Source organism: Lupinus angustifolius, chromosome LG13 (assembly GCF_001865875.1).
Source record: "Lupinus angustifolius cultivar Tanjil chromosome LG13, LupAngTanjil_v1.0, whole genome shotgun sequence".
Taxonomy (NCBI): domain Eukaryota; kingdom Viridiplantae; phylum Streptophyta; class Magnoliopsida; order Fabales; family Fabaceae; genus Lupinus; species Lupinus angustifolius.
Genome location: NC_032021.1, coordinates 1,597,050 through 1,612,690, shown reverse-complemented (window position 1 = coordinate 1,612,690; position 15,641 = coordinate 1,597,050). Strand labels below are relative to the sequence as shown.

The window sequence follows — 15,641 nt, the reverse complement described above, 5'->3', positions numbered from 1 at the left end:
TTCTCATTATATATTCATATCAATATGTTTTGTGCGTAGAAATTATGTTAGAAAATAAAAACTCAAAGTAGCATTCAAATATTGTGAATATGAATCAATATAATCTTTGTTAGGTGTCAAAAAAATACTAAAAATAACTTATTTTTCTCAAGTTTAATGTTTTTGTTTATTTCTCACTGTTATTCTCACACTGTAGGCGATCATGTTTAAGTCGGAAATATACATAGATATGTGGAGCTAACTCTTCCAGCAGACATTTTTTTCATCTACAAGACTCGAACTCAAGATTTTACTTAAGGGAAATCAAACATGTATCACTTAAACCAACCTATGTTGGTCAAGTTTAATACATTTGCTAACCACTTTGTATTTTATAAGGACCAAATTGGTGCGCTATGAAGTCTTTCTCCAGTGTAAAAAAATACTAAAAATAGCTATTTTTCTCAAGTTTAATACCAAATTGGTGCAATATGAAGTCTGAAGGAAATTATTCAAGTATCATCACACAAAAATTCAACGACAATGAGAGAAGGGATTTTAACGTGTTGACATAAATGATAAACTTGGAATAATTTTAAAAGATTAAAATAAGTAATTTATTAATAAGTGACAAAAACCATTAAATAAGAAAAAATGAATAAAAATAAAATATACAAGTGTAGTTGTATAAACGTGTATTTATAATTAAATAAGTCTAGGAAAACTCACATAAAAAAAGGAAAGATGAATAAAAATACAATACACATAGTGTTGGGTTTATTCAAGTGTGAAGTCTCACATTGGATATGCGGGGAGAAGTGAAAGAGTTTATAAGAAGGAAAGACCATGGAACTAATGCATTAAGGTTTTGGTTTAAGATGTGGTGTCTCACTTGTGACTCTTTACTCTTCCCATACCCATGTAACAATGGAACAACCCGGTGGTTGGGAAGCTCCCCGGTCTCAGTCCGGTCCAACATGCATTTATAAAAAATGGTTTACAGCCTGCCAAATAGTATCAGAAATAAAGCTTTGCATGTGCCATACTCAGCGACTTATGTAGACCCTCGTTCTGAATTTGAATATCAAAAATTAGTTTTTCATTTTTTTCATTACAATAATTTTTTTTATTTATACTACATTTTATCTCTTTTATCTTTTATTTCGATTAGAGCAAATACTCATTTTAGCCTCATATTTTTCAACTTTACTAGTTTAGTCCTTTAAAAAAGAGAAGATCTAAAATGGTCCTAAAAAATTCAAATGTGAATCAAATTAGTTCTTTTATGGGTCAAATTAGTCCCTAACATTGTAAAACATGTTAAAATGACTAATTTGACCTACATTCGAAATTTTTGGGACCATTTTAGATCTTTTCTTTTTTGAATAACTAGACTAGTAAGGTCAAAAAAAAATATGAGGGACTAAAATGCATTGTTGTTATCTAATGGCAAGACTCATGTGATGCTTTACAAAGAGAAGATGATAGGGAAGAAGGGAATGAAAACGGATCAAAGAGCTTATTTGGACACTTCATGTTCTGCAACATAACCAATTGAGCTGATTTTAGAGGAGACAGTTAGAATTACTATTTTGGTACAACATCAACATGCTTAAGGATACTTGTATTCTTACAAAGTGAATCAAAATTGCATCTAGGAAAAGAAACTAAATTGATAACAAAACTAAATGCAACACAGCCTAACAATTCAACTCATCAACATTGATTAGGAAAGCAAAATCTTCACTTTCTAACTCTTCATGAAGTAGATTAACATGTGGCACCTCAAACCTCTTAACCGGTATGTCCTCATATGACGATCTTTGTCCCTGAAAAATAATTGTGGTTAACACAGACAATGCAGATCAGTAAAACCACAAGTATATATTTCACTATCCTTATCAACCTGTTAATCTGTTAAGCATAAACCTATAATAGACCAGAGCCACAAAGAAACAATTTGGGCATTGTGCAATAGTCGGGCGGTAACCTGAATCCCTATCAGTATTGGGAACCAGGCCTGAATCCCCCTCCCCTAGACTTGTACTGTCATTGACTCTAGCAGAAATTTGTCATAAGGAATAAAAGCATCGTTTTCTTAATCATTGCAAGAACTAGCTCTCAAATGCATTTTTCTAAAGATAAAAAGGATTAAATGCCTATTTCGATACTCCAAGGGCTCGTCTCTTTATATATATGCTGAGTTAGTTCTACGTGAACAATATCAAATTGATCCTTCAATGTGACATTTTACCATCAAAGTAGTCCTTAAAATGACAACAAAATGTTCAATTAAGGATAAATAATGACATCACTTATCACTGAAGGACCAATTTGCTAATGTGATGTAGCATATATCTTTGAAGGACTAATATGAGTTCAGTCTAAAAAATAATGGTATATGAGGAGCTTTTGGTATAAGTCACTTGTTCAAGTCTAGGCAACAATACAGTACTACACAGGAACAAGCAAACATGATTTTATCATAAGAAAATAAAAAAGTGAGGTTATATAGACTAACCTTCTTCAGAACATAGACAAAATAGTGAAAAGTTTCACCAAAAGTAGTCCACTCAACAGACCAGCTGAAATCTGGTGCATTAAATATAGGACGCCTGAAATGTGGCTGCATGTATTTTATATAAATTAGAATCACATAAGTACCCATTAAAAGAGAGACAAATCTAACAGTTCATTGTGGAAACCTGGCCAAAAGTTATTGAGATAAATATGCCATTTGCTTTCAAAACTCTGTGAACACCTTTCAATGTTGCCATGACCTTGGATATAGTTTCAGGCTTTGGATTCCACGGGTCACCACTGTCCACGAATAATACATCCTTCAAAATCAAATATAACAAATTCACATTCAACACTTAAATTTTTAAAGATTTGATGATTTAGGAGTCATGATTATTAGTATAGAATATGAAGCCAGACTTCCATGATAGGTCAACGAAATCATTTAATTTACCATAGTTCCTTTCTCAATAACCAAATCAAAACACTCATCGCCAAAAGGTAGCTCTAGCATATCAGCTTGCAGCACTTTTATGTCTAATCACAGAAATGAAAACATGCAAAAAAATAAATAAATAGTTACATAACATAAAAATTAGCATAACATGATTATATGACAAAATTAATATTAATAGTCAGCAAAACAATCATACATACATATATATATATAATAAAGCAAAATTCATATCCTCTCATCATTCAAGCAAGGTTGTAGATTTTTCTTAATATACACTAATATGCCTCTTCAATGTCGACCAGTACATGGGGTTTTTTTTTTCTTTTTCATTTTCATTATTTTCAGTACGAGAAATCCAAGCATTAGGAATGAAGTCCCATTAGTCAACTAAGATAACTCTGTTAGACAGTTCTCTGTGTGCACACATTCACATGTTGGGTTTAAACTTAAACACTAAGGTCAAACCCCCTAGCTCTTTGGGGAAAATCCACTCATTCAGGTATATACCTTTCCTAGGCAGACAAATAATTGCAGCCCAGAATAATCCAGAATGCATTCTAATAGAAGCACATATCAACATGCAAGTAGCATAGCAGATGATTTTACTTGCCTAGGTGATCTGATGAGTAGCAAACTAACCTTTCAATCCACGGGAAAGTAACCGTCTTTGCATGTTGTCGACAGCAACATGTGATAGGTCAATGCATGTTAAGTCAGTTGCTCCATCCTTATGCAACTCTTCACACATTTGTGAGTTTCCACATCCAAGCTCCAGGACCTGCACGATATTACCTATATTCCATTAACAAAGGACAACCAGAGAACACAGCCCATTAACACATGTGTCGTCGTCGTTCAGGGGCGTTTAGAACACCTTATTCTGGCTTATCTTGTAAAATAAGCAATTAATCAAATGTTTAGATGAGCTTATGAAAATAGGTTAGGATTCCGCTATAGGCTCTGATGTGATAAACAATTCTCAATTAAGTTGTGTTTAACCAATGGAATCATATGTTTGATTATTCCCATTCATGATGCAAAAACCATGAAATTGAATTGTTTAAAAATGCAAAAACCTAACAGTAATACAAATCCGAATGCAGGTAGAGAGTGAGAGTCTTACGGAACAATTGGGTGTAAGATGAGAATGAATGAGGTGGCGAAAATGGGAATAATCCTTGAACCACTCATATTGCTCCTCCTCAGAAAACCTTTCATCCCTATTATAATGAATGCAGAAAATGGTAATAATGGTAGTGAATTGAAATTTATAATAATTCAAAAAATAAAAATGAAGATTTGAGTTAATGATTACCAGTAGCGAGGATTAAGGTACGCTAAAGCAGTTGAAGGTGTTGTGTGGCTTTGACCTGGTGCTGCTGTTCTATCCATTCAAATCTCACACACCTCTTCTAATTCGGATTCTCTTCCAACTTCAATTGCAAACCCTAATAAAACTACTCAACACCATCCAAGTCAAATTCTAAATATTAAATATAAATGTTACTTTACTCTTTCTTTATTTTTACCAAACACTTTTTTTATTATAAACCATTTTATGTTATTTTATTTTTATCAAAACGTAAACATACATAACTAACAATGTGTTAGTCTAGTTGTGTAAAACCTCGCTAGACTCTAAGATAATCAAGAAATTAATTATTCGATTTCTTTGACATCTGCAATAAGACATTACATATCATACACTATAGCACACTAGTTAGCTTAGTATCTTGTTCTTTCACAAACAAACTTGAGTACCCATTTTGTAAGTGAAATTCTGCATTTTTTCATATCAAACACTTGGTGCTTGCTTAAATATATACAATACTTTATTTAACTTGTACCCATAACAATTTTGAAATAATAAGCATCTACTAACGTTGCTCTCTTACCCAAAATTGAGCTTGTTAAGGCATTTTGAAATTTAATATAGCTTGTAAATCCCCCGCCAGAAAATCCATGACAAAGCAACCCGTACAAGCAAAGTAGAAAACTAAGATTATCAACAATTTTAAGATTAAGAATAAAAATTTAATATTTACCACCATGTCTTGTTCATTATCCTATGTATAATTTTACGTTTTCCAGTGCTTCGAAAAGCATTATCTTATCCTCATATGGTTTGACCATGTTCCACTAAATATATAAGTCATTTTAAGAACATTTATTAATAATTTTTTTTTATTACAATGGTTTTTTTGTTACAACATTTATTAATAATTTAAATATACATATAAATGTATATTTCCATTTTAATATTTATATGTTTTTGGTGTAGTTTTTCTAATACAATCTCCATCATTCATATATATTTTTTATATTGAAAAATTGCTAAAAAATAATATATGAATACTATTAAAAATCTCTCTTGCAGTATTGGTTGGATTAATTTTTTCCTACACTAATATCCAAGCCCTAAACATTTATAATTATTAATACATTATCCACTATTTATTTATATTACTTCTATTTAAAAATGAGTCGATAATAATTAAATATAAACAATAAGCAATAGAATGATAATATAATTTTTTCTCAATGTTGGTGTATATATCTTTTTTTTCTCTCTCAGCAATTATAATCGTTGTTCTCAACGAAACAAAAACTTTTTTATTTTGTTCTCCAATATATCATTCTTACAATCTAATTTTTGTTCCTAAATAAGAACAATTCTTATTTTTATTCAATAAAAAATAAAAAAAATATAAATATTGTGAGACCCAAATAAAAATAAAAATAATATTTTTGTGATTAATAACATCAATGTTAAAATAACTACCTGGTCAAGAGTTGGGAAAAGTTGAAATAAACAGCTTCTCCCACAAACACCACTCTTCATTCTCCATTCTTCATAGTTCATCCTTTATTCTTCACATTCTTCTAATTCTCTCTATCTTCCAATTCAACAACATGTCTGTCTCCGCTCATATCTGCCTTCTCCCTTTAACTAGAACCAACCTCGCCGTGCCGGAAAATCTCATCAGAATTCAAACCCGGAAACCTTTCTCCCTCCGATGCTCCGGCGACTCCACTCCGGCGGTGGCTGATTCGGATTTCGATGCAAAGGTGTTCAGGAAGAACTTGACTAGGAGCAAGAATTATAATCGCAAAGGTTTCGGTCACAAGGAAGAGACACTCCAGCTCCTAAATCGCGAGTACCAAGCAAGTATGTCTCTCATTTTTCTGCATCAAATTCGCTTCTTTCATCGTTTTTTTATCTCAATTATTTTTTAAGCATTTCATTTTTTTAATTTCATGGTAATTCAGATGAGGATTTGGGTGTGTTTGGATAGTTATCCGGATTATCTATTTAAAAAAATCACTTGAAATGTGTTTGATCTTAAAAAAAATCTAATTTTTTTATATAAGCTTTTCAAGCTTGTTTAAATCGCTTTTCCCCATATAAATAGCTTTTTTTGTCATGAAATCAAAGATGCCTAACAGATGAGGTTGTTATACCAGAAACATGTTTTTTTTTATAAAAGAAAATGCTGTTTTCTCAAAAATTCATAATTCCATATTTCCCATACATGCACTTAGTGTTAAGCTTCTTTTGAAGTGCTTATGAATCGTATGCCGTAAAAAAGTTTGTTGTTTTCTAATGGGCATGTTTGCATGTGTTTAATTTTTGCAAAATAGTGGATAAATTGGATAGTTTTAATCAATTGTTTTAATTTCTTTGTGGATTATCTAGTTATTTATTCCATTTCATTTCATTGAGCTGAAAATTAGTTTTAAGCTTTTTTGGATATGCTTTATGCCTATGCTGTTATTGGGAGTTACTTCTGTTTGCTGGTTTCTTCAGAACTCAGATGTGTTGTCTTTTGTTATTTGTGTGTTTGTGTAGTGATTTTGTGTGTTTAATGTTTTCTTCAGGTGACATCATTAAGACGTTGAAGGAAAACGGGTATGAGTATACATGGGGCAACGTCACCGTGAGGCTAGCTGAAGCCTATGGCTTTTGTTGGGGAGTTGAGAGAGCTGTTCAAATTGCTTATGAGGCGAGGAAACAGTTCCCAACTGAGTCACTATGGCTTACCAATGAAATCATTCACAACCCAACAGTTAATAAGGTCTCTTCATATTTCCCTATTTCCATCCATGATCACGATTTTTTAATTCGTATATCTTACAGCTCATGGAGTTGGTAAAAATGGATTGATGTCCTGAAATATATACTCAAATTGGTAGAATTTCTTGATCACTGTCTTATTTCTTGTAAACTCCATCTTTTTAATTCGTAATATGCAGCGTCTGGAGGAGATGGAAGTGCAGACCATCCCCGTGGAGGGAGGAAAAAAGCAATTTGAGGTTGTCAACAAGGGTGATGTAGTCATATTGCCCGCTTTTGGGGCAGCAGTGGATGAGATGTTGACTTTGAGTGACAAAAATGTTCAAATTGTCGATACAACTTGCCCATGGGTTTCGAAGGTATTCATTTGTAATGATGGACTTCTAGTGTGCTGATTTGCTTAATTACAATTCATATACCTTGCAACATGAAATATTGAGATTATGTTTTCAATAAATCGTTGAAGGTATGGAATAGTGTTGAAAAGCACAAGAAAGGAGATTATACCTCAATAATTCATGGTAAATATAGCCATGAGGAAACTGTGGCAACTGCATCTTTTGCTGGAAAGTATGTTATCGTGAAGAATATGGCAGAGGTTTGTCCTGAGTTCCTAATAATGCTCAACTTCTGTATATGTTTGGTGAATGCGTTAACGTGAAGAAATTTGTTCTAAATTTGCATATTTCGTAACTCTTTATCCAGGCTGAATATGTCTGTGACTATGTTCTTGGTGGTGAGTTAAATGGCTCCAGTTCAACCAAAGAAGCATTTTTAGAGGTATGGTTTCCTGTCATGTGATTAATCTTGCTTTCAAAGTCCTCTGGTCATCATTGTCATGCATTTATTTTTGGTGGCAGAAATTTAAATTTGCAGTTTCTGAAGGCTTTGATCCAGACAATGACCTGATAAAATTAGGCATTGCAAATCAGACAACAATGCTGAAGGGAGAGACTGAAGAAATTGGTTAGTTTTTTTACATTTTCTTGGGGGAGGGTGTGTGAAAACTGATCAGTTACTTAATATTACACGATCTCTCTCTCTCTGGTGAACTCAAATTGTATGTCTTTGTAAATTACATATGCGCTAATACTTGTGATATTTATTTTACTGATCATTTCACAGGGAAACTATTGGAGAGGACTATGATGCGCAAATTTGGTGTAGAAAAAGTCAACGAGCACTTCATAAGCTTCAACACAATTTGTGATGCTACCCAGGTAGTTTGTCTTCTCTAGTCTTTGATGCTTATTTTGGATTAGTTAGAAAGTGGTTGCAGCATTTTTAAAGCCAATTGTTAGTTGTCAGCATGCAAAATATACTTATGTATTCATTCTAATCAACAGTTGAATTGAATATTCTTTCAGGAGAGACAAGATGCAATGTACAAGCTGGTGGAGAAAGATTTGGATCTGATCTTGGTAGTTGGTGGATGGAACTCAAGCAATACATCACACCTGCAAGAGATAGCCGAGGAGCGTGGAATTCCTTCGTACTGGATTGACAGTGAGCAAAGAATTGGTCCAGGAAACAGAATATCACACAAGTTGAATGTAAGAATTGATAAATAGAGATTTATACTTTGTCAATTGTTACTAGCTTTTTTCAGCCTTCATTTTCAACAATGATGTTTACTTTTTGGCTTATCAGCACGGCGAACTGGTGGAAAAAGAAAACTTTCTGCCAGCAGGTCCAATAACAATCGGCGTGACTTCTGGCGCATCCACACCGGACAAGGTAATTTATCTTTCCTTGTCTGTGAATTGATAAAAACTTGTAGCCTTGCAAATGCTATATCAAATGCTGAGCAATCATTTAGGGGTCATTTCCTTCTAATAATATCATGTTCTTGGATTTGAAACAGGCTGTTGAAGATGCACTTACCAAAGTGTTTGACTTAAAACGTGAAGAGGCACTGCAACTCTAGTAAAGTACATACATTATCAATGTTTAAATGAAACAAAGATCTCATCTCAGAGGTTCTATTACTATCTCTTGCAATGTATAATGTATCAATAACATAGGTTAAAGTCAAATAAAATTTTATAAATGTTGCTTGCTGACGTATCATTATTTGGTATTACTTGTCTAAAACAATCTACCAGCTCAGTGTTATTAACGTTACATTTGTAAATTTTGGCTACAACGAGATGAAAATATAACTCGGATTATGGCCACGCCACAAAATGAAGGGAATCTTAATACAACAACCGAGTCTTTATCCTACAAGGTGAGGTCAATCATATAAATCGAACGATGTCATAATGTTTTATTATAAATCATGTTCATTGATAAAACATTGAGCTAAATTATTATGCACCTAACAATAAAACTTAAAGACAAGTGGGAACTTCATGCACATTATGCACCTAACAAATTTTCAATTTGGGGCCAAAATGATACAAGACATAACAACTTTGAATTGACCAAGAAATGAATAAACAGTTTAATATACAATTGCATGTGGCAATGAATGTTCGCTTAAGCTATAAGAAATCAAATATTATATGCCAATTTTTTAGTATTAGTCCAAACATGCGTTAAATGTCACCAATTTCTTTTCTTTTAGTCATATATGTGGTGCTATTTGTTCAATGTATGTGATGTATTAACATTGACATTATTATTTATCAAAATGCTTATAGGCATCGGTCTACCTCTTTGATTGGCATAGAAATATTATTATTCAAACAATCCAAGACAAAGTCACTGTCATTTATCTAAAAGACTGAAAATGTAAGCTACATTGGAAAAAAGGGCTAAGTCAAACACTATTGTTTTTCTTAAGCCATGTATGTCACTAAACAATGTTTAGTTTTATGCATGGAAACGTTTAGCAGAAATTCAAGTTCTGTTAAACATATATATTCAGCAGATTAAAATCTAGGATAGTTGGTGAAAAAATGGATAAGTTATGATTTTTTCATGTAAAATTTGGTGTTTTTAATAAATAAATAAAATACAGTGCAAGAAGCTTATATTATATTAAAGGGGAGTACATATGTTGTCCTATAAATTGTACAACTGCATGCACTATCAGTTTATGATTGGTTGAAAAAATATATTTAAGTTAAAAAATTAATAATTAACTATTTTTCTAACCAATAATAGCGAATGGTATATACAGTAGCACAACTTGTGAGACAATAGATGTATACAGATATTAAAGACTTATAGCATATAGGACATGATGCACATACATTTACAATAGGCTAAAAAATCAACTAATAAACGAAGTATACCATAAACATATACACATATATTTGTCACCAAGCTTCACCTTAATTTCCTGTATTCATACAAAAGAGACAGTGTGATTTTATATACAACCACTTAATTTCCTTTAGTCTTTGAAACAAGAGCACTCAAAGTTTGAACACTTTGGAGCTGAAAAGTAAATACACCAAAAAAGCAAAAGTTCAACCACTCATTTTCCAAATCTTAAATGAGGGGTGAGGAGAGAGGGAAGTCATTTAAAAAAAAGGAAAAAATATAATGAGATGATAGCTTTACACAATATTTATGGTAAGCTACTTTAAAGTATTTATTGTCTTTTATGAATTTATCTTATTTACCATTTATTTATTAATGAAAAATAATAAATATATATTTATGGAATTTCATAATTTCCAAAAAGATTATAATTATATAATATTAAACTATTTTTTTAAAATTAAAAAGAATTAAACTCTTAAGTTAAAAACATCTTTTATAATAAGGAGAGAACAATGTTTACATTATTTTGGTCTATTACACATCTGATGTCTTACAAATTGTGTCATTGCATATACCATCAAATATAATTGGTCAGAAAAATGATTAATTATTAATTTTTTGACTTCAAAACATTTTTTCAACCAATCATAAACAGATGGTACATAGGCACCATGCTTGAGTTGGTGTAGAAACAAAACTTTGTGCCAAAGGGTCCAATAACAATGGCTGTGACATTTGGTGCATCCACACTAGACAATGTAATTTCTCTTCCCTTACTTTGCTAATTAACAAAACTTGTAGTCTTCAATTCTTAGTAATTTTTGTTACACTTGGATTTCAAACAGGATATTGAAGATGCACTTATCAAATGCATGGAATGCTTAGTACAATAAAAAGTAAAGGAAACTAGTGTATCTTCATGCAGTTGCAACCTATACATTATGGACCTATCCAAATTTTATTTACTTAAGTGAGGGGTCAAAATAATACAAGACATTTGAGCTTTTGATATTTGGCCCTATAATAAAATAATGTCATATCAAATGAGCTGCAAAAGATTTCGGCATATACTTCTTCAAGGTATCGTTCGCCCATCTGTAAAATCCTTGGTTGATCAGCCAAAGAGGACAAATAAGTCGACACCTTGTCACATTGGTTTCGATTTGATTCTCAAACAATATGCGAATTTCGCTATAAATCCTCACTTTTTTTGCAACAAAAGAAGTACTTTATCATTGCTATTAATGCATGCAAGTTGCTATCATCCAATTGAAGAGTCTTCTTTTCTCATTTTGATGTCTCAAAAGCTATAAGCTAACGGCGTCAGCTTGTTCAGATCGAGATGATTGAACTATTTCCGGAACCTTGTCAAGCAAGCGGTTCATCTCCTCTGGAAACTCCATCTTTGCTCTATTACTCTTCCCTCCAATAACCACTGATGTCCCATCTTGTAATGCCCATACCTTTCAATTGATCATGAAATAAATGAACAGCTTTAGTATAAAATTCAATGCTGAAAATGAAAGTTCATTATGCTTTAAGAATGCAAATATTTTATGCCAATTTTAAGTACAAGTCCAATCCTGCATTAATTGTCATGGACTTATTTTCTTTTAGTCATATATGGCTGCTATTTATTCAACTGTGTTCTGCTTCAAAACATGGACATTATTATTAAACAAAATACACGCAGCCAGCAATCCCCGTCTTTAAAGGGAAATTTTCAGGATGACATAGCAATGCTATAATCCAAACGAGAAATACGTTGTCATTTGTCGCAAAATACTGAAAATGTAAGCAACATTAAAAAAGGGGAACAAGTCAAACAATGTTTTTCTAAAGCCATTGCACTAAAATATGAGTATTGAGTAGTATAATGCTTGAGAAGTTTGAGCAGAAATTTCACCTGTGAATGAGATAAATAGCTGATGCAGGTTGTGAGCATTAGAGCACCAAACCCAGCATATACAATTGGTACACCTGGATCAGTCTGCATAAACAGCGAACAAAGGTAAAAACCAACTCACTGGCTAAAGAAAAATGAGTGGTTAAGTTTAAGGCGACACCTTCAAGTCCAAGCCGCTACTCCCTATTGCATCAACAATGACAATTTCTGTGCCATTAATATTGATCGGGAGCTTTGAATTAGGTCGCCTAACTCCTGCGAATTTCCCGTCCGCATCATAAAGGACAATTGACTGCAGATCACGAGCAAGCATAGATCTAAAATTCAACAGAAAAGAGTAAAAAGAATGAGACACCCTTAAAACTCAGGGTAAAAGTCAGAATGACTTGATTCTGAGAATAGATAAAAAATTAAATAAAAAACTGTACCAGATTTTTTTTTTCCAATTACATAATTTTGATATTATGTTGCCAGAAGATCTTAAAATTATCTTCCTTACTCATAAATTAAGATAGGTAAAAAAATTGAAAGAAAACACACCTAAAAACAATATTCTCAGCTTCCTAATATTGAAAATCATACTTTCGTGTCACAGTAAATTTTCAAATACTTACATTCCTTTAACATCAGAAGAGTTACTATCTCCAACTGGCATAAAAGTACCATAAAGTTTCTTATCTCCATTTATCTGTAGAGGTGCCATAGCCAAGTTATAAGGTCCTTCATTGTTCTTAAGAATTTGCAGCGCCGAAATACTCCAATCTGTCTGGTATATTGTGATACCACCATATCTCAAAGGATCATTTACACTAATTGTTTTCCTCATTACTTCTTTCCCATCCATGTTAAAGAGGGAAAGATCTGTGTGGAACTGTGAAACCTGTGACATGAACCCAAAAAAACAAATCATACATCAAAGTGGTAACACAAGGAAAGCTGTCATCATATTTGAAATATGACTAAACAATGATAGAACTCGAAACCGTAGTTTTTTTTACATTTATCTCTCAGGTTGAAATTTCATGAACTATTCAGTTTTAAGTATCTGTATTACTAAAATTCCATAGAAAACAAAATCAGCATTTACCTCTCCACTATCATAATAATCCATGTAGAATCTGTTGACATGAATCTCTGTATTAAAATCCTCGTTAGGGGAGGAGAGAAAACCAGTAGGACCAAGAACATCTCCGGCAACAAAATTTAGCCCTTGGGGCACAGTGACTGAACCTTTGAAGCTCCCAAGGGCACTAAGGGTTCCTCCAGCCATTATCAGCAGCATTGCTATATGGACTCCAATAGGGGCTAGCCGACCCGCGAGCCCTTTAAAAGCATATAAACATGGTCCTTTCAAGAATATCTATAATCCAAAATCACTTTGTCAAAGCAAAAAAAAACATTCAAGCGGACACTTTAAAATAGTCAGCTTGTCTATGTCGGAAACATATTCATATTAGACATTTCCAAACAATCCTAATTGTATACTAAAACTTCTTACATTTACTCCATTATAGATGGAAATGTCACAATAGCTAAATAAACCTTAATATTTTATTATGTTTACAATCACACAAGCTCACTTTTAAAGCTTCATTCTTCTATTTTAAGATTTGTGCTTTCATCTCAATCTTAAATTAATCTTATATCTTGTACCATAGCCATATTTTGCCCTATAATTCTAAGAATTTGCGATATCCTTGTGTCAGTATCACGTCATATCCCGGCCTCCTATCATTCAGGTTAAGTGTTGGCTAGTAACTACAAGAATTTTTTTCCTGGTTGATAGTTAATCATTTCCCAAATGTATGTGCCAAGGATCTTAAAGGATGCAAATAAAAGGAAACAAATAGTTAAGCATGAGTTATGATATTATAACCTCATATCCAGATCCCATCAATATAGTACCAACATCTTCGATTGAAGCTCTCGGCAACGATTCTGAAAATTCCTGTTTACGTATAGCCTCCGCAGAGTGCAAAAACGACCATCTATTGAAACAAATTAGGCCTTTAGTGATCAAGACACTTCGAAACTTAGACATTATGAATGCAGAAAATAGACAAACAAACCGAACCTTCTTGAAACCTTGACTAGAGGGATCTGTGTTGTGTAAGTGCAGGCCATGAGAGATGCACCGAGGAGAACCAACATCCCAAGAAATACGGGAGATGAATACATGTGATCGAAACCAAGAGCTAGAACCCATCTCCAAGTAAAAAATCCTAACACAGGATGATCTTCAGGGAATTGCTGGAAATAATGGTCAGGGGCTTCACCTTGGTCAATAAAAGTTCCTGCCATGGAAGGTTAAGTTTTAGTCATTGTGTAGTCATATTAAAACTCAGTTACAGACAACAATTGTAAATGATTATATAGAAAGTCAAAAACCAACATAGCATATCTTTGGCTTTTCAAAGTTCACCCTCAAACTGAAGAAGCTTTTGCATTAGATGAGATGTATTTTGGTAGTGGACACTTAAATCTCCCAATAACTAAAATCTCATGGAATCATGTCTTGCCACATATAATAACTACCTTTAAAGTTACACAAATAATAATGGATGATTGATTGATAGTGCATAAAACCCAACATTGGTGGTTTATCAAAATTAAACTGGAAACTTATTTATAAGATAACTATGCATGAGAGTGTATACAAATTTAAGATTTTCATCCTAACTCCTAAAGTTTCCCTATCTTTCATGCACAAACACAACATAAGCAATTTCCAAAATAGTTGAGAAATTAAAATTGCCACCCACCAAAAACCTCTAAGACTATGAAAAGTTTTAGAAACTACTGAAGATCAAAACAAAGCTGGTTAATTCAGATTCTCAAAAATAGAAAAGGAGGGGGGAATGAAAACTGAAGCATATATTATATACCCAAAGCCATTAAAGCAGCAATGGTGAACATTTCCCCAATAGCCAAAGGCAAATTAGAGAGAATCTGCAATGTCCTTTTACTTAACATCTTGACCAACCCAGAAAAACCTCTCTTATTCCTTGACTTCACTGGAACATTCTTATTTCCATTCCCACTGCCACCATTGATATCATCATTACTCTCTGTAAGTGGAGGAGGGGACACTTCTGATAAGACAATCTTCTGAGACACTCCCTTCTTCCCATTTTGGATATGTTGAGAGCTTTTCAGTTTAGAGTTGATGGTGAATGAAAGAGCATGAGCTCTGTTTGGAGGAATATGTGTATTGAATGAGAATGATTTGAATTTGAAGAAAGGGTCAAAGGTTGAGACTTTGAGGAAGTGGGTTTTGGGAAGACATGGATTTGAGGAGTTTAAGGGAGTCATGGATCAAGTTCAAGACTTTGAAGCTCACTGTTGAAGAGGATGAAAGCTCTGTACTTTGTGAAGCATAACGACCACACCGGTTCGTTACTTTATCCAAATGCTAGCTACATATTTTAATATTATTTTATTTTATTATATATCTTACACAAAAAAACACAAACTTATATATGCAGCTT

General features: G+C 32.9%; 3 protein-coding genes across 3 annotated transcripts; 1 reads left to right on the top strand and 2 right to left on the bottom strand.

Annotated features, from left to right (window-relative positions):
* On the bottom strand, positions 1,480-4,420 carry LOC109325340 (methyltransferase-like protein 13). Its single transcript, XM_019557638.1, has 7 exons — positions 4,272-4,420; positions 4,080-4,176; positions 3,596-3,734; positions 2,954-3,036; positions 2,685-2,819; positions 2,501-2,605; positions 1,480-1,808 (listed from the first exon to the last, which is right to left on the bottom strand). The coding sequence occupies exons 1-7, from the start codon at positions 4,346-4,348 to the stop codon at positions 1,680-1,682; spliced, it is 765 nt and encodes a 254-aa protein (XP_019413183.1). The 5' UTR covers positions 4,349-4,420; the 3' UTR covers positions 1,480-1,679.
* Positions 5,870-9,104, top strand: LOC109325339 (4-hydroxy-3-methylbut-2-enyl diphosphate reductase, chloroplastic-like). Its single transcript, XM_019557637.1, has 10 exons — positions 5,870-6,125; positions 6,836-7,032; positions 7,211-7,390; positions 7,498-7,629; positions 7,737-7,811; positions 7,892-7,997; positions 8,157-8,251; positions 8,399-8,584; positions 8,682-8,768; positions 8,896-9,104. Exons 1-10 carry the CDS (start codon positions 5,870-5,872, stop codon positions 8,956-8,958), a joined length of 1,377 nt encoding a protein of 458 aa, XP_019413182.1. The 3' UTR covers positions 8,959-9,104.
* Positions 11,145-15,562, bottom strand: LOC109325338 (cytochrome c biogenesis protein CCS1, chloroplastic). The gene is made up of 8 exons (XM_019557636.1): positions 15,039-15,562; positions 14,228-14,447; positions 14,030-14,141; positions 13,241-13,513; positions 12,768-13,033; positions 12,314-12,470; positions 12,154-12,237; positions 11,145-11,710 (listed from the first exon to the last, which is right to left on the bottom strand). The coding sequence occupies exons 1-8, from the start codon at positions 15,463-15,465 to the stop codon at positions 11,555-11,557; spliced, it is 1,695 nt and encodes a 564-aa protein (XP_019413181.1). The 5' UTR covers positions 15,466-15,562; the 3' UTR covers positions 11,145-11,554.